The 18,701-nt window shown below is 47.5% G+C and overlaps 1 protein-coding gene across 1 annotated transcript in view; it reads left to right on the top strand.

The window, feature by feature from the left end:
• The window catches only part of LYZ (lysozyme), a 173,324-nt gene that overhangs the window by 84,439 nt on the left and 70,184 nt on the right, over window positions 1-18,701 (top strand). The window contains exon 3 of the mRNA XM_086918036.1: window positions 4,123-4,198. Coding sequence (XP_086774162.1) covers window positions 4,123-4,198 — 76 coding nt within the window. The remainder of the gene's footprint in view (window positions 1-4,122; window positions 4,199-18,701) is intronic.

Genomic DNA, 18,701 nt, shown 5'->3' with positions numbered 1-18,701 from the left:
AGGAGATACCCTCAATGTCCCTGTTATTTTTAATATCTGTAAGGAGTGGTTCAAGGGCTAAAAGAAAGAGAGCTGGTGACAGGGGGCAGCCCTGTCTGGTCCCCTGGTACAGACGGAAGGGATCCGAGAGGGACCCGTTAATAGCTATCCTGGCAGAAGGGGCAGAGTAGAGGGCCATCACCATCTTGATAAACGGATCGCCAAGGTTGAAAGAGAGCATGCATTGGCGTAGAAAAGACCACGAGACCTTGTCAAAGGCCTTTTCTGCATCTAAGGTTATCGCCACCATTGGTACAGAAGTGGATTTTGCCTTTTCTATAATATGACACAATAATCTAGTGTTGTCGTTAGACATCCGGTTTTTTAGGAAGCCAACCTGCGAGGGGCTAATTAATTTGTGAATAATGGTGTTTAGTCTGGTCGCCAATATTTTAGCATATATCTTACAATCTAAGTTTATCAAGGATATTGGGCGGTAATTTTTAGTGAGTAGTGGGTCCTTCCCTTCTTTGGGTAATACTATAATTGTGGCCTCACTCATTGAAGGGGAAACACCGCCACAGGCTGCAGTAGAGTTATAAAGCTTAAGTAGCGGAGGGTCAATCTGGTCTGCAAAGGCCTTAAAGAAGGGTGCAGTGAAGCCGTCTGGGAAATTTTGGGATAGTTTTAACCTCCAAAAACTGGGATGTCAGGGCAGATGGTTGATTGATTAGTGCGTATTATGCTTTAGCACAAAATTTACGTGCCATGTGTGTTTTAAATATTCGTTAGGGACAACTATTGAAGTAATTTGTTTTCACATTTGAAAGTGTATGAGTAAAAATTTGCTTTCATTTTTTACTTTGTGGTCAGTGTGTTTGTTTGTATATGTATTAGTACACCTATCTTGGTATCCTGGTTAGGAACGAGGCACACAAAAGGAAACATTGAAATACTAAAGCAGTGTGTATTTCTGTCCGACAGAACCATTATTATTTTGTCTATTACCCACCCAGGTTCTGAGGGTTACAGGGTCACCCCATTATATCTAATGATCCAGTGGCATGGAGGGCACGGGACCCACGTCTGGGCATATCCGTCCCACTCGGGTGACAAATGCAAAAAAGAACAATTGATGGATAGAATGCAGAACAATGTCATACATTCACCCCAGTACATAGATTTGGGCCTATATCCATCGGTTTTTTGCTCACCATGACATTCCAGTTCGGACCCAGCCACATGCAAATCAGTCTTGACCCTGCGCCCAATTGGAACAGTCCAGCTCGAACTGTCAGGCCAGGACCTCCATGGACTGGAAAGAAGCATCCTAAGACTGGTTTCGGACTTTCAGCCCTCATCAGCCAGGATAGTTTGACTCCAGTGGCATGGAGAGCAGGGGACCCACGTCTGGGCATACCCGTCCCACTCGGGTGACAAATGCAAAAAGAACAATTGATGAACAGAATGCAGAACAATGTCATACATTCACCCCAGTACAGAGATCTGGGCCTATATCCATCGTTTTTTTTTGCTCACCATGACATTCCAGTTTGGACCCAGCCACATGCAAATCAGTCTAAACTGGGGTGGTGTTGTGGGCAAAAGAACATGGATTTAACCCAGATCTATTGACTGGGGGAGATTGTTTGCATTGTTAGCATTCCGTCCATCATTTGTTTGCTCGAGCTTTGAGAGTTGATCCTGGAAGAGGCAATGAAGTGTACAAGTAATACATTTGGCAGCCATTGTTTTTTTATTGTTCCTGGATCTGTACTTGGCTACACTGGTGAAAAAGATGGTTCTGTTTAATGTATAGAAAAGCATATCCGCTCAGGTTGTGTCCCGTCCGCTGGTGGACCACCAAAGGAAGAGATACTCCTACACAGAGGTCTGCTCTGCTAGGTTATTCCTCAAAAAGGTTAAGAGTGATTTTTAACAAGTGTACAATTATTCATCTTTGTATTTGTTTAGTTATTAATTTATATGTTTTTTGCTGTACTTTAAAAATAAAAATAATAGTGTAACATTTATAATTGTTATGTTTAGTAGAGGGGGTTCCTCTGATTAAACGTTGTGGATGTTAAGCTGCTCTTCTTTTCTCTGGAATAAACCGGTATTCCAGACCAATGTGTGGAAGTTTAAAGTGATATTTGTGACAAATCTTTAAGTTGTGCACATTTATTCATCTTTGTATTTATGTATTCGTTTATTGCTGTATTTTGTTAAAGGGAGAAGGTAGGTTCACTTTAAAGAGCAGAATATTTGTGTGGAAGCGTTATGTTTAGAATGAGCTACGTCCAGTTGAGGAGGATCGGCTGATAAATCCATCTGGAAATTAAGCTGTTCTTCGTTATCAGGAATTATCGTGTTTTCATGACCTATGTGCGGACTACACTTTACTGCACTGGTCACTCACTAGAGGCTTACACTGGTTAACAGATTCTACATTCTGGGTTTTTTAATAAGGAAACGTTTCTTTTCTGCTTTATAGGTCCCTTCTAGTCCAGTTGGGTTTGTTTGTGGTATGACTGTGCTAACATTATAATAAAAAGTGAAATCTTAAATGTTAGCTTGTGCATAATTGACATTACAGATTAAAGTACTGTGTAGGGAGGGCTTATTCTTCCCAGAGCACAATTACAGCCGATTTAAACATGATAAATGTAGCATTTTAAATGTACATCTGCAACTAGTAAACATGAGTGCTGAAAGACAATATATATCATCATAAAGATAATAGAAAAACTATAGGAGAATTAATCATTAGAAAGCTGCATTACGGATTTGTACATTATACACTGGGGTGCAAATGGCTTTGAAGGGTCTAGTGCCTACCGGTGTGCTCCAAAGCACTCTAACTTGTGACTCATCCTTAGATACTGGTGGGGAAGATGAAGACCACGAGTCACATCTGAGTACGTTGCAGGTGGTTGTCTGGCTTCCTAATCCACCCACCCCACTAAAGTCATTGCTGATGTTTCACATGTAGCAGGTGATAGTCAAGGGGAGTTTTTTTTAGAGAAAACTTGTTAGCACTCTTGGGAATGTACACTTCTTGTGAAAGGGAGACTGGCATACCCAGAAACCTCATTCTCTCATGGTTCCTAGGAGTGGGATGTGAAGGTTTAGGATAATAGGTTATTATGCGGTGGCGGCTGCTACCGGCATCATTTTTGAGGTGGGGGCGGGGAGTGGGTGGGGGGTATTTAAAAAATCTGAACATTTAAAAAAGAAAATAAACGTACCTTACCGGCGGCCGCCTCTCCTCTGTCCTTCTTCCACAATTCAGAAACAAGAAGCACCCAGGCTTCCAGACTCCTCTACCCAATCACGATGCTGCATCGTGATTGGTCTGAGTGCCGTGGCTCGGTGTTCAGATGGGGAATGGGAGCCTGAGCATGTTCCTCACCAGGCTTTGCATTACAGCCTGGTGGGGAACATGCACAGTGCGCATGACTCTTTGGGCGGCCTGAGACGAGCGGCCAAACATTCCTGTGCACTTGGGAAGTGCCTACCACTCCTCCCCTGCTCTTTGGGCAGCCCAGCCCAGCACTGCCCCACCCTGCTCCTGGAGATACGCAAAGGAAAAATAAAATTATAATACCCTTGCGTTATTTTCATTTTATTTTTTTGGTAGGGCGACGCTCCTCCCCCTTAGCGGAGGAGGCGCCACTGTTATTATGTAACAGAAACAAAATGATTTCAAGCTGTGAGACTCAAGACTGGCCAAGAAAGTAACTGTGCTCCAAGACGTATTAATATTTCCCAATGTGCGAGCCGTGAGTCGAGTTACTGTAGAATTTCTTGTCATGAGGTCACACATTTTATGTCCTGGACTCCCCTTTTACAAATTGTTACTTAAGGGTGTCATAGGGTATGGGTTCAATTGAACTAACTCAAGACTACAAGTCCCAAAATACAATGTTTTTGGTCAATGAAAGGCTATGGGGTGGAAACTCTGCACCCCTATAATATGAAGTCTTGTGGTAAATCTGAGCATGAATAGTGTCTGCAAAGCCTCACTTGAAGGTAAAAATGTGTTATTACTGATACTTTACAATTATTATTGGTCAGTGAAACAAAGATCAATTACGCTGAATGCAGTTATTGACGTGAATTTCCATTTTGATTTACTTGTAGCATTTCTCCAAGATGACATCACTCAAATTGTGCAATGTGCCAAGACCGTCGTCTCATCTCAAGGCATGAGTGCATGGTATGTATAAGCAATGCATTCTTAAGCTCCTTATTTTGTTAAGACATTAATAGCATGCAGAATTTGAAAATAGCACAAATTCATCGATTTGAATTGGAGTCCATCTCTTTCAGAAGGTATGTTTTTTAAACAATTAGAATTGTATGCTAGTTCAAAAACATCTAGACCTTCCTTTTGTAAGCATACGCCCATTTTCCTCCTCTACCGTTCACATAGAAATCTCCAGGCAGTGTGTGGGTGAACCCTGGAGGGCTTGCCACTCCAGCAGGCTACTGGTTACTGGTTGACACCCAAGTCGGAGGCAATGTTTGTAAACCTGCATTAATTCATAGCTGCAAGGTGGGCCCATGTCAAGTATAGCATCTTCTGCCAGTCCTGGCTTTTTAGCAAAAAGCACAGACTAGCTGAAGGTGATACAAATGGGCCTGACAAGAGATTCCTTTTTAGGTCTCAGGCTGCGTAGGCTGCGCTTGCGCAGTCTCGCCGGCGAGTCTTATGTTTTTCAGAGTGGGGCTTGAACCCGCCTCTCTTCTCCATTGGCTGGCCTCCTAAATGCTGGCCAGCCATTGGAGAAGACGGGCGTCTTTCCATTTAAGCTCAGTCTTTTTGCGATTCGGGGGTGTGTTTTTTCGTTTCTTTCTCTCCTCTTCCCATTGGCTGGAATTTTACATTCCAGCCAATAGGAGGAGAAGAGAAAGAAAAGCACGCCCCCAGTCCGAAAATGACGAGGCGTTTCTCCAAAGCATTTCTGTTTGACCCCGGAGAAACATGGTCGTGTTCAAGTACGTGTATTATAAAGCTGATTAGCTGGTACTGCCCCTATATTTTAATAGGAGCAGTCCCCACAGAGGGCTTGCTTATCTTAGGGCCTGTGATGTATAGCCAGTTGTATAAGGGCAGTGACATCACTGAGATCAGTTCTATAGGACCAGTGCTAACAGGCACAGCGCAGGGTTAGCGCTACGATAAAGCTGCTACAAGGGCATGGTATTGTCAGTCCGCAGCCCATGTGTGTTGCTGCTGCTGCCGCCTCTGCTCCTCCTGCGCTTTTAAGGGGCTGCTCCCTGCACTTCCACCGCTCTTTGTGCTGCAGCTGGGGGAGGACAGCAATGACGGCCCCGGGAGGCAGCAGACAGTGCGAGCATTTTACGGGAGCCCCGTGGCCATGCGGAGGCCGGGCGCCAGGAGAGCAGCTCGGACACTGGCCGCCGAGAGAGGGACCTCCCGCCGCATCGTCCCGCCGCTTATGAGTTTGTGGAACTTCCTGCGCAGGCTATAACAGCCTCCCCCTGCTCTGGAGAGCGGACCCCTGTCCCCTGCCTGCCACTGCCGCTGCGTCCTCTGCTGCTCCCGGAACCCAGGCGCCGGGAGCGGAGGCTGCATGGGAAGGAGCGAGGGGATGAATTCTACGTGTAACGGGACTTCCAGGCCGTTATCAGTGGAGGGACAGCATTGCCTCCCCCGGGCCGTTATCCATGTGCACCCAGCATCTTCTCTAGGAGACGCACCACCTGGGAGTAGATTGGACTATATCTGGGGACACCCAGGTTCACCCAGTGCCTGCATACTGGGATAACGGTTCTGTTTTTCGCTCTGGACAGCCAGCGTCTGCCAAGGTACGAATCTATGGGCTTTAAGCATCACTTCCAGAGCCATTATCAGGACTGTCTCTGTGTGTGTGTGCGGGGCTCAGTGTGTGTATGTGTGCGGGGCTCTGTGTGTGGGTGGCTCTGTGTGTGCCTCTGTGTGTGTGTGTGGCTCTGTGTGTGGGTGGCTGTGTGTGTGGGTGGCTGTGTGTGTGGGTGGCTGTGTGTGTGGGTGCCTCTGTGTGTGGGTGGCTCTGTGTGTGTGTGGGTGGCTCTGTGTGTATGTGTGTGTGCAAATGCAATAGGTCTCACATTTGCGAGAGATTAAGCTATTGGCATTGTAAATGACAATGCCATTTATTTTTTATGTTTTAAAAACAAAAACATAAACAAAAATAATGTCATGAGCAATGCCAATAGCTCTAACTTTACCAAAGACGAGACCATTGCATTGTAAATGTTTGTTGGACCTTGGAATTAAACATTGCAGTTGTCAGTTCCAAACCACCAGGCACTTTTGCATGTTTATGCTCTGCATACTGGTAAAACCAGAACGCTTCCACAAGTTAGTGGATGCAGTGCAAACAATTAGAATTGCTTAGTGATTCATAAAACTCAATATCAATGCCTCCCTCAACCGCATAAACAACAAAAAGAAATGCTGGTGGGTCATGCCCCTGCTGTGCAGAGTTGACGTAAGTCGGGTCTACTTGACAAAAAGTAACTCCTTAACCCCTGCTACTAACAACCTCCTACCCTGAAATTTCAGAATCATGTGCTGATTGTCAATTACAAATAGAGTTGATTCCTAGACAGAATGTGAGTAGATTGATCATATTTGTATTGCTGTATACAGTTTCCTGGCTTTCAGCTTCTTTTTGCCCAGCTTTAAGCTTAATAATAGCTGTCAGAAAATGGGTCGTTAATTTGGGAGGAGGGGTAACTCAAGCCCGGTAGCAGTGGCACAAGCAGCAGGCAATTCCTAAGAGAAGTATGTGTTACATTCAATCAGTATAAACTAAAAGTCATGAACGCAACACAACGAAACTCATTAACCAATTCAGGAAAATGTTATAGCCTAATATCGCCATCTAGGGCCACTGATTTTGCATCTGGTGAACCAGCGCAATCATGTCCTGACTAGTGTGGAACCTGCTGTGTAGACTAGCAGCAGGCTTACCACAAGGACTTTCTGAGACGCAGCACTGGAGCCATGGTGGGACCATATTGAGTACCCCGTTACTGCTTGGGGTTGGGAGGAGCTCCCCTTCTTTCTCACTGTCTCCGTGCCTCCCCTGAAGGACTGTCTGCCTTCTATACGAATGGAAGTGTGGCAACTTTCTGTTGCCCGGGGCTTGTGATGCCTCGCTTTGCAGTGACTGGGCCGGCAAGGCACCTGAGACTATTGGCGACGACGTGCTGGGGGGTACACTCCTGAACTTTGCTGCAAGGGCTCCTGGCAGTGAGTCAATCCATACCCCCAGTGGATGCCTACCTGTTCTATGGTGGCCCACCCTGAGTAGGCGCTGAGAGGGGGCACCTTGACTACCGGGCATCCTGCAACCACCATGGCTTGTCTTGGCCCTGCCGCTGCATGGGGCAGGGGTCATACGTACCATCCCGGTGGCTATAGGAGATTGACATCTGAGGCTCAGCGCGCAGAGCGCCTCTGCTTGGAAGGATTGACCCCGAGGTGTCCACTCGGCCCGCACAAGTGATGGACTGCTGACCGGCACCTGTGAGGGGTGAGCGGAGCCGTATGCCCCACTGAGCTGTACTCCTGGTGACCTGGAGGTGTGGTGGGCTGCCGGTGCCTTCAGCCTCTCAGCCCTTTGCTTCAGTGTGTCACGGTCTATCAACCAGCGAGTCCTGTTTTTTCCCTGCAGTGCACCTGGCTTCCTGGGCTCCAACACTGGGAGATTCCCATGTTGTTCCGAACAGTGGAGGGCATGTCTACTGCAGTGCTGCCAGGGCTTAACTGGGACTGGTGCGGTGACAGGGTGGCCCTGCACAAATTACTTTGGAGACCCTTCAACAGCCTATTCTTGTGGTGTACACCGTAATTCTTGCTTTTCACGCCCGGAGGCCCCCAGGAGCATATAATACAGGACGTTCACACAGGGGCACTGCAAAAGACAGTCATTGATGCGGCTGTCTCTCCCAACCTGCCATGATTAGGCTACAGTCTCCATATTGACCACAGCTCACTGCCATTGCCTAGCACCGAACCCCTGCTTTCTAGGGAGGCACCACAGGACCAGGGACCTCTGATTTCCTGACTCCTGACAGTGGAGGGGGGTGCCCATATAGTGAGTTGGCTGCATTATAGAGCCCTGGACTATATGCCAAACTCTCAGCACAAGTGCTTACACTATTCATGGTGCCTCAAACCCCCCCACCCGCAACACCAGATTTGTGGTTCTTGTTGCTTGGTACTGTGCCCGAGCTCTGTACACTGCCATCCATAACTGGGGACTTGGGAGTCCTTGCATGGATGGGGAAGTTCTTGGCTTCAACTGCATCTGTTAATATCTATGGCACGCACTCTGGTTCGCTCACGTGGTCTATTTTTGCCTACTCTCACCTGACACACTTGCGACCGTCTACCCCGTGGGTGTCTGGTGGCTGCCTGTTCCTACTACCCTCTTCCTGTCGCATCTGGGGCCACCCAATATGGCCATTGTGATGGTGAGGCTTAAGGTCACCATTGCCACTCAGGACTGATGAGCTGACGATGCCCTCTGCTATTGTGGATCAGACCCTGGAGACTGCACTACCTTGAGGCAACTCTTGGCACCCTCTCCACCCAATTGATAAGGTGCTGCAAGCCATTTCAGACACTAAAACCTCTCTTGAGGCCCGGATTGATACCATCGCACTGGATGGGAATCTATTGAGGTCTGACCACCGCAAACTGGCTGATTGAGTGGCTTAAACGGAGTCCGCCCTCACCATGATGAGAGCTACAGTACAGAAACTGCAGGCGCAGTTGAAGACCATGGGCTAGGAGGAGGCCAGTTTACACCGCAGAGCAGAAGACGCTGAGGGACACACTAGACGCAACAACATCCGATTCCTGGGATTCCCTGAACGTTCGAAGGGCCCTAATGCACAGCTATTCCTCGCAACCTGACCGATGCTGATGGTGCTGGCAGACAAGGTGCCAAGTTGCTTCATCAGTTCTGTGCTAAGGGTCCCTGCCACTACGACAATGCTTTAATCATGGCATACCCTGACTTAACAATGGAAGTGTTGCGGCTTTGTAGCTCCTACTCCAAATTCAAACACTGCCTCTGTGAATTGGACCTTAAATACTTGTTCCTCTTCCCTGCAAAACTCAGAGTGATTGATGCATAGTCGACCCAATCTTCCCCTTCTCAAAGGTTGTATGGACTTGGCTGCATTCTAAAGGACTGGTACAGGACTCACCCGGGGAGCTGAATGCTGGGGAATTGTTGGTGCCTAGGTTTCGGTGCTGATAACGTAAGATAACCAGGGATCAGGTGATGGCAGAACAGGCATGGGCCGTGTCAGAGGCTTCACAAAACAGCATGAACTCCTTTGCTCACCTATGCAATGAATGCCCATTGGAGTCAGATTGAACTCAGTAGCTCTGTCTCCTCGTTGGCTGGCATATTCCAGGGCCCTCAAGTCATCCCACGGTCTGCAGACAACTTATAACACAGGTATCGTTGGCTCCAGCCTAAACCAACTGATGCCTCTTTGTGGCTGTTGTGCCTGCTCTTACTGAAGGTAAGCTGTAAAACCAGGGAGGAATGGATGCTGCTTCCTCCGTGCTGCAACCTATCTGTGGGGTTGGCGGACATTAGCACTATCACGCTCCACAAAGAGACTCCAAAGTGGACGTGTTTTGCTTGTTTTACACCTTGTTTGCATTATGATTTCTGTTCAAGGACGTTTGACAGGGGAATTGGATGCCAACTGGCCTGTGGAATATGTGGTTGTGGTGTTCTGTTTGTTATTTTAACTTTGTCTATAGTAAGCCACTGTGCACATATAACATACAAAGGGGGTATTCAGGATGGGGAAGTACTGCATTATCTGCTTGTGAGCAATTGCAATTATGCGATGCACACTTTTTTAACACACTATCCGACATCAGGTATATACACCACAGGGTTACACTGTAGGGATGCTACTGACACTCTTAACCCCACAGTATATTGTAGTGAAGTGTAATGTGGGGGGCATGGCGACCCCAGCAAAATGCTACCAAATCCACACATACCTTAAATGTGGGCACATCCACATATCTCTGCTACCGGAAACACACCTCACAGAGTTCCAGAAGGTCCGGACTAAATGGAGGGGGCAGGTCTATGGTACATCCACCTCGGCACGTAGGGTGCTCATATGGATCGCACCTGGGATTCTATATGTTGTAAATCATCATAACGTTGATGCGTGGGGCATACACGTGGTGCTGGAGGGCCACCTAGATGGGACACAGTTGACACTGATGGAGATTTATGCACCAAACTCCAATCGAACAGACTTTTTTTTATATGCTCACACCTGCGCTCTTCTGTGACCCTGCGATCTTGGGTCTTTGGGGTGGGGATTTTAGTTGGGTGCCGGATATGGTCTGGGCCTTAAGACCCTCTGGGTGAGTAGCCGTGCTTTACAAAACCTGATTTATTTATTGATTGATTGGACCGATCTTCTAACCCCCTGGAAGGCACGGTGGGTGCTCAGACGATGCAGCACTTCCGTAATTTTCTGGTGCAGAGAATGGCGGCTGGGTTATCCCTTGGACTGTGAATATTCTTTCAATTCCCTGGTTCACAATCTCCACACCAGGCTTGCCTTGATTCTCTGCACTGTCCAATTGGGTCCACTGATCACCCGGTTGGAGTACCTAGCCCACATCCTCGAACCACTGTCCTCTGCAAGTGGTCTTGCAGTGGGAACGACCATGCGCGCAAATCCCTTCTTGGCACCTGCAAACTGAGGCACTACTCAATATTTCACCCAGAATAAGGGTTCCACCCGACTCAGAGCTACGGAATGGAATGCACATAAAGTACTGGTACAGGCACATTGCATGGCTGGGGGGTCAGACGAGCATTACAGGACGAAGTATTGACTACAGAAAGAGAACTATGTCTCCAGGAGAATGCAGTAGCTGTCAGGGAGACAGGGATTGAGCATCTCCGGTGCTTACGCACTTAATATAGGGAGGTGGAGACAAGATTGGGTAGACATGATTACAAGCACCAACCGACTACACTACACATGTTGACCGATCGGGCAGATTACTGGCTTGTCTGGTCAAGGAAAACCTGCCTCACACTCCAGTTGGAGCTATCAGACAGAATGCTGGCTCGTTGGCTACTTCACAGGTTATCAAGACGTGTTCCGCGACTACTACCGCACTCTGAACATTGCTGTAGATGCCCCCACCCCATTTAATTCATGGTTTGATGGCTGGACTTCTAGTACCCCGATTGCCCCCGCTTCAACAAGCAGACATGGAAGAACCCATTTAGAGGTTGTCAGGACGGATGTACGTCAAATAGCTCGGAGTAAGACTCCGGGCACAGATGGGCTGCCCATTGAGTATTATTCCACATTCTCCGCCTGTAGGAAGCTGGCTCTGTATATACTGTACCAAAGTAAGGTATAGTGTGCACAGAGTCCAGTAGATCCCCAAATCTAGGCAGAGGTTAAAGTAGATAATACCTTACTCTCTATTTATGTTAGTGTGGGCAAGCAGTACGGCTTTATCAGAAGGTAGTGTTATGCATTTATTGTACACACTCAGGCAAGAAATTATTTCACACACTCAAAGACTGAACTCTGACCAATTTGTTTTGCATAAAAATATTATTTTGTTGCATTTTATTTCTAGAACCAAGCCAGGTCTGGTACAAGTGTAATATTACTTTGAAAGAATAATGCAGTTGAATGCACTTGATTTAGTTACAGGTAAGTCACTTGTGCATACACAGTGTAAATTACTTTTCAGTTACTTTGCAGTTACTTTTTTAGATTACTTTTTAAGAAACTTTTTCTACTCAATGTGATATGCCTAGATATCACACTGGTACATTTCCTAGATAAAAGGTGAGTACATCAGTTTGGGTAAATATACAGTTCCTTATGTTTTGATACAATTTCCCAACTCCACACTTGGAACATTTTTTCTCAGAAAAGCAGTCAATACAATTCTATGGGAGGAAATGAAGTTATCAGTTTACAAGTAAGTACTTGGTTTTGGGAGTTGGGTTTCTGGGAGTTTTACTCCTGAGAATACTATTACTAAAATAAGTACGGTAGGGATACTAAAAGCTGCACTGCTTAATTGCAGATCCCTTCGAAAACACTGCACTCAAATTTTCCATCTACTTGAGGATGAGAATATCAACATCTTGTTTCTCACTGAGACGTGGTTGGACGAGTACTCTGATCCCGATATAATACAGGCCCTACCACCCGGTTATTCCCTCTCCAGACTTGATAGAAAGGATGGCAGAGGTGGGGGTATTGCTATTGTTACCAAAGCCCCTTTAGAATGCTCCCTCTCTCCCATTACGATTGATCACAGTGAAGCCGGCTCTTTTACCATCATCACAGGGCCCAAGCACTCTCTTTCAGACATCCTTTTGTACCGTCCCCCTGGAAGGCTCTATGACTTTACTTCCAGCCTTATGGAGGCCATAACCCATCTAGCACTTAGAAAAACCAGAGTGCTAGTATTGGGGGATTTAAATGTCCATTTTGACGATCCCCTTGATAAAGAGGCGGCAGACATTAAATCTGAACTACTCTCCCTACAACTAGAGCTAAAGAACAACGACCCGTCACACCAACTGGGACATTTATTGGACCCTATATTTGGGAATTGGACGGGAGTTCAGATCTCATCTCCCCAGCCAGTACCCTGGTCTGATCACTTTGTTATCCCCATGCAAATTCAACTAGATGAAACTGAACACAACAAAGATAGCTCACAACGATATCAACGTAGGAAATGGAAAAATTTCTCTCTAGACACCTTTATAAAAATCCTTGAAAATGCGGGACCTCCTAGAGGATCTGACTGTGAGACAGCATATAAACATCTACAGAATTGCATCACTAATGCTCTAGATATCACTGCCCCTATTCGCACCTTAACCAACTCTAAGAGGACTAAAAAAACTGCCCCGTGGTTCACACAGGAGCTTCAGCTAGCTAAAACTGCTTGTAAAAAGCTCGAAAGGGAATGGCGCAATAACTTCTGCCCTAAAATCAAAACCCTATATAAAACGGCGCAAAAAGAATATAACAAAAAGATTCGAGTGTCTAAAGCATCCCACTACAATAACCGTATCCTGGAAGCTGAAAACTCCTCGAAAGAGCTCTTTCAGATCTTCAAGGAAATTTCTATAATAACCACGAATCCTACATCCCACAATGATTCAGTAGATACTTGCAATAAAATTGCGAAGTATTTTTCCGGCAAGATCACGGACATCTATGCCAATTTCTCCAGTAATATAAAATCTGGCATTGACTTTGTTGAGAGGGAAGATACCACCCTTACAAAATCTTGCCTTTGTGCTTTTACTGTTCCTCCCTCCGATATCCTCATGAAGACTTGTAAAAGTATTAAATCTGGCTCTCCCCGAGATCCCGCTCCCCTAAAGTTTTAGCAGCTAGCCTCTCGGTCTTAGAGCCCTACTTTAGACATATGCTCCAAGTCTCTTTTGACACTGCCTGTCTGCCTGTAGAATGGAAGAAAGCAATTGTACTCCCCATCAAGAAAAAACCTAATGTGAGCCAGGACATCCTGGAGAACCTTCGCCCCATCTCCTTGCTACCCTATTTAGCAAAACTTGCCGAGAAAGTAGCCAACATCCAACTCATGGCCCACCATGAATCTCAAAATGCCTTTCACAGCTCGCAGTCGGGCTTTAGATCGAGCTACTCCACAGAGACAGCGCTCCTGAGAGCGACCGAAACCCTGCGGGAAGGAGCCGATGAGGGTAAGATCATGGCACTCATCATGCTGGACCTCAGTGCCGCGTTTGACACTGTAGCACACTCCATCTTGCTACAGTGTCTAAACAAAGCGGGGGTCACCAAAGAGGCTCTGGGGTGGCTGAAAGCCTTTCTCACCAACAGGAGCTTTCAGGTTCAGAGAGGAAACTTTCTCTCGGACAGCATGGTATTAGAACAGGGGGTACCTCAGGGCTCTGCCCTGAGTCCCACCCTGTTCAACCTCTATATGGCGCCGTTGGCAGAGGTGGTCCAATCGTACGGCGTAGAGCTTGTCTCTTACGCCGACGATACTCAACTGTTGATCTCCGTGTCCCAAGCCCCCACCTCTGATGCTGACAACTTCAAATCCTACATGAGCAATATAGCAGATTGGATGACTAAGCACTGCCTCAAACTAAATGGTACAAAAACTGAGGTACTCATAATAGGAGGTAAGGACACTAACTGGACCAAAGACTGGTGGCCTCCCTGTCTGGGACCTCTACCCACTCCCAGTCGGGAAGCTAAGAACTTAGGCGTCTGGATTGACAACAAACTCTCGTATGATAGCCATGTTAAGAAAACTGTAGGAAAGTGCTTTGGAGTCATGAGAACTCTCAATCGTACCCTGGATCTTCTCCCTCTAGACTCCAGGCGTACCATGACTCAGGCACTTATAACCTCCCGTATAGACTACGGCAATGTGCTTCTGCTGGGTACCTCCGAAAAGAACATCAGAAGACTGCAGGTCTTACAAAACTCAGTTGCACGATTAGTGCTAAGACTTCCCAGAAGAGCACCCTCTAAACCCACCTTGGCTATCCTCCACTGGTTGCCAATCAGGAAGAGAATCCTATTCAAGGCACTTCTCTGGTGCTATAGGATTATCTCTCAGAAAGCTCCATCCTATCTGTCCGATCTAGCCATGCCCTACGAGCCCAACAGATCCCTTCGTTCCAAGGGAATGGGTTTGCTCAAGACTCCGCGCACAAAAAAAGCTAGAATGGGAGGTCGCTCTTTCCGTTCTCTAGCAGCCAACAAATGGAACACCCTTCCCATCAACATTAGACTAGCTAATAATGAGTCCTCCTTCAGAAAACTGCTGAAAACACATCTGTTCGCCCTTTAGATTCCCCCTCCCCTTTCTCCTCCCTTGACTCTCTCTCCACAGCGCGGGGACACGCCGGGAGGCGTCACCAGGCGCTTTACAAACCCCTTTAATAATAATAATAATAATAATAATAACAAGGGTCCCCCCCAGGGTCATGGATGCACTCTCAAAGCACCCTCAGCGACACTAAGGCGGTCGGGAGCAGAATGCTGAGGCCCAATGTTATCCAATGGGGGATAGGGGGCCTCCGGTTGGTGGCTGCTCATGAGCAGCCCACAAGGTTGTGGGAGCAAAGCTCCTGGACATAAGCTCAGGGCAAAGGGGGATCTGATTTAGCACCCAAAGTACACCCACAGTGGCACAGGGGGTGTTTTCAAAGGGGATTCTCTGATTGCAACAACTTGTGGACAAAGATCTTGTGGAGGCGACCACCAGTTGGAGAGGTAAGTTGGGAATTTATGGGAGGCCAATACACCGTCGATTGGGCCACCCTAGGCTGTGGGTATCTTTTGGCGTCTGGTTTTTCTTACTGGCTCTGGTCGGAGGGATCCTCTAGAAAGGGTCTGCAGGTGTCTGCCAGAGACTCAAGGTAGGTCAGGGATCACCAGATCCCAGGTCAGGATTGCCCGGGAGACCGCCTCGTGGTGTTGGGCCATTCAAACTCGGGCCGTGGGCAGCGGGTGCAGAGTGGTGCACACTCGTGGATTTGGCCATAGTCTGTTTGGTGAGCAAATCTGATGCTCACAGGAGACAAAGTTTAGTTGGGGAAGGAAGGGCAGGTCCTCCTGGTCCTGGGTGGCTGCTGGCTGCAGAACACACTGGGATTCTGCGGGAGAAGGTCGAGGTCGGGACAGGCCATTAGGGCTGGGGCCAAGTCAGTTGGTGTCCTCCTCTTCTTCCTTCAACCTCCTGAATATAGACTGCAAGATCCTAGGAAAGGTGCTCGTAAACAGGCTGTCCCATCTATCTGTACTTTAGTCCACAACAATCAATTTTTATTTAAACCAGGAGGTAGTACATTCCTCAATATACATTTGCTCTTATGAATTATACACAACACCCTCCCCGGAAGCATATGACAGGACTGCGGTGTCTTTTGACATCCAGAAAGCTTTAGATACCCTGAGCTGGGAATTCCTTCTGACAACGCTGCAACATACAGCGTTCCGGCGGGGTTTAAGGCATGAATTCGCACCTTGTACTCAAACCTAGCAGCCGGAGTGTGCATGGGTCAATTGATATCGGACAGCTTCTCCATCCTGAGAGGCACTAGAAAGGGATGCCCGCTGTTACGATTACTCTTGGTGAACGCCATGAAACCGCGGGCCCGCCGCCTGGGGCTGTGGGAGCGTGACTGTGGGATTCAAAAACTTGACACTCATCATAGCATAGCCCTATATGTGGATGAGGCATTAGTTTATCTTTGTTAAGGCCTCTCTGCCAGGCCTTTTGCGTTTACTAGACCACTTTGGGGCTGTCTCCGGGCTCAAAGTCAACTGGCCCAAGTATTGCCTCTTCCCTCTCCATTTCCCTCTGACCCAGAACCTCACAGAGCCATCTGTCCTGAACACTGACTCACATGGTGCTAAGGCACCCTTACATATCTAGGTGTACAAATATACCACGCTGATCAGGTCTTCAGGGAGGGTAATGTGGACCAAGCTGTATGATTGGCACGTGGAGCCCTCCCGTCTCCGCTACGGCAATAGCTAAGAATCTAGTGGTTCCCAGACTGCTATATCTATTTGATGTGTTACCTGTAGTGTTCACTAAACGGTTTTTCAAGTACTCAACGGATTCCTGTTAGCTTTGATTTGTGGGGCGGGTCGCCGATGGGTGACTCTAGCTATAGCACAGTGTCCCCTTCTCGAGGAGAATATGGGCACACCTAATTTTAAATTATATTATGTGGTGGCACAACTGCAATGTCGGCTTTGCTGGCTGGATGTTGCTTCAGGGAGTAAATGGACATCTGCCCACTCTAGGCTTGGTGGTCTGAGTATTTACACTTGGCTGACAGTCCTCAGCAGAGTTAGAGCCTGATGCTGACGGGCGAGGGTGTGCTGGCATCGGTGTGTGCATGGACGGCCCCATTCATTCCTTATTCCTCTGTAATTACCCTGCATCCACACCCGCATGCCCGAGATGTCAGCTTACAAAGGCCGGGTTATATCACATGGTTTGGAAATGTCCACCTAGACCCTGGCAGGGGTGGAAATCAAAATGACTACAGTGGACTTAACAGGTCATACATTGGCACCCACACCTGAATCCTGCCTCCTTTGCCCCAAAGTCGAAGGGGACAAACATCTGCTTAGATTCATAACCTGCCTTTCATTCTCTTTAAACGACAGATCGCAATGCAAAGGAAATCTCCTACGGCCCCCGATACTACTAAATGGTTAGCTACAGGGCCGGCGCTAGGCATGGGCAGTGTGGGCAGCCGCCCAGGGCCTCGCGCTCGGCAAAACACAGGGGGCCTCGCGGCCCCGTGAAAGGTCACACGTTCACAGCTCACTACAGGGCCCCCTGCCTCACCTGATCGCGCCCCCGTGAAAGGCACACATTCACAGCTCACTACAGGGCCCCCTGCCTCACCTGATCGCGCCCCCGTGAAAGGCACACATTCACAGCTCACTACAGGGCCCCCTGCCTCTCCTGATCACATTACAGGTGGGGGAAGGTGCAAACAGAATGGGGGGCGGCATAACAGCTGGGCCAGCAATTATGTTGGCTCACAATGTCAGGGGCGGGGCAGCGCCTCGGTTAAGTACTGGACATTCTAGGCTCTGTTTCCAGGCAACGGAGGCCCCTTTGTTTCTTTGGAGCACCAGCCGGACACAGGTAAGAGGAGGTGGGTGAGGGGAGGAGGGAGCAGCCAGATCAACTGTCTTTTGTATACTTCGAATCTTGGTAGGGCAGTGTCTCTTATCTCAATTGAGCAGAATGTTTGAGACCAGAGGGTGGGGTATCTTGTCGTGTTAAGCAAAGGTGAACTGTTTACCCAGTAGCCCCATCATCAAAACGTTTATGTTGTAGATATCAACGTTTGCATTCTGAAACGTGTGTTTTGTTTTTGTATGTGTGCCAACAAATTCTGGCAAGCAAAAAGCTTTAATTTATAGAGAAATGTCTGGTTTAAGGAGTCCATACGGGTCGGGCAAAGCGCTTACGTTTCATAGGGCGAGACTTAAACCTCTTTCTACCCCATGAATTTGAAAAAAAATGTTCCTTTATTTGTGAGGGCTTCACTTCAGAATGTGGAGATGGTCTCTGAATAGTTGCCCCTTCCCCCTCCCAAAGTTCATACACACTTTACTGCTCGCATCTGCTCGCTGTCCCACGGTTTTCCGCAAAGCCCTCAAGTTTCCCTAGTCCATGCGTTAAGTATCCCATCCACTCCAGATTTGTGCTCGGTATTACCGATTTAATGGCAAAGCCAACAGGTCTTGCATTTTGTGACTTATTTGTTATTGCCAATGGCTTTTAGCCCGGCTCTACAGTGCAGCATAGCTAAAGAATATTAATAATAAAATTCCTATGACGGCTCCGTCATTTTGAATGTAGGTGCACCATGCATTTGCACACCTACAAAATGACTCAGGAACATTTTTTTAATACTTTTATTTTGCAATCCGAGTTGGAACAGGGAGGGCATGGGTAAGGGAAGGAGGAAAGCAAACATGCGAGAGAGGAACAGCGAGATGGGGAGAGAAGCACACGGCTGAAAAGCAACAAGGGACCTGCTGTGATCTCCCGAGGCGACTCCGGGAGCAACGAGACTTTCTAAGCAACTTTGCTTTGCTTTTTTAAATCACTT

The sequence above is a fragment of the Lissotriton vulgaris genome, chromosome 1_1 (genome assembly GCF_964263255.1).
Source record: "Lissotriton vulgaris chromosome 1_1, aLisVul1.2, whole genome shotgun sequence".
Classification (NCBI taxonomy): Eukaryota; Metazoa; Chordata; class Amphibia; order Caudata; family Salamandridae; genus Lissotriton; species Lissotriton vulgaris.
Note: the sequence above shows the minus strand (reverse complement) of the source record. Positions and strands in the feature narration are given on the sequence as shown.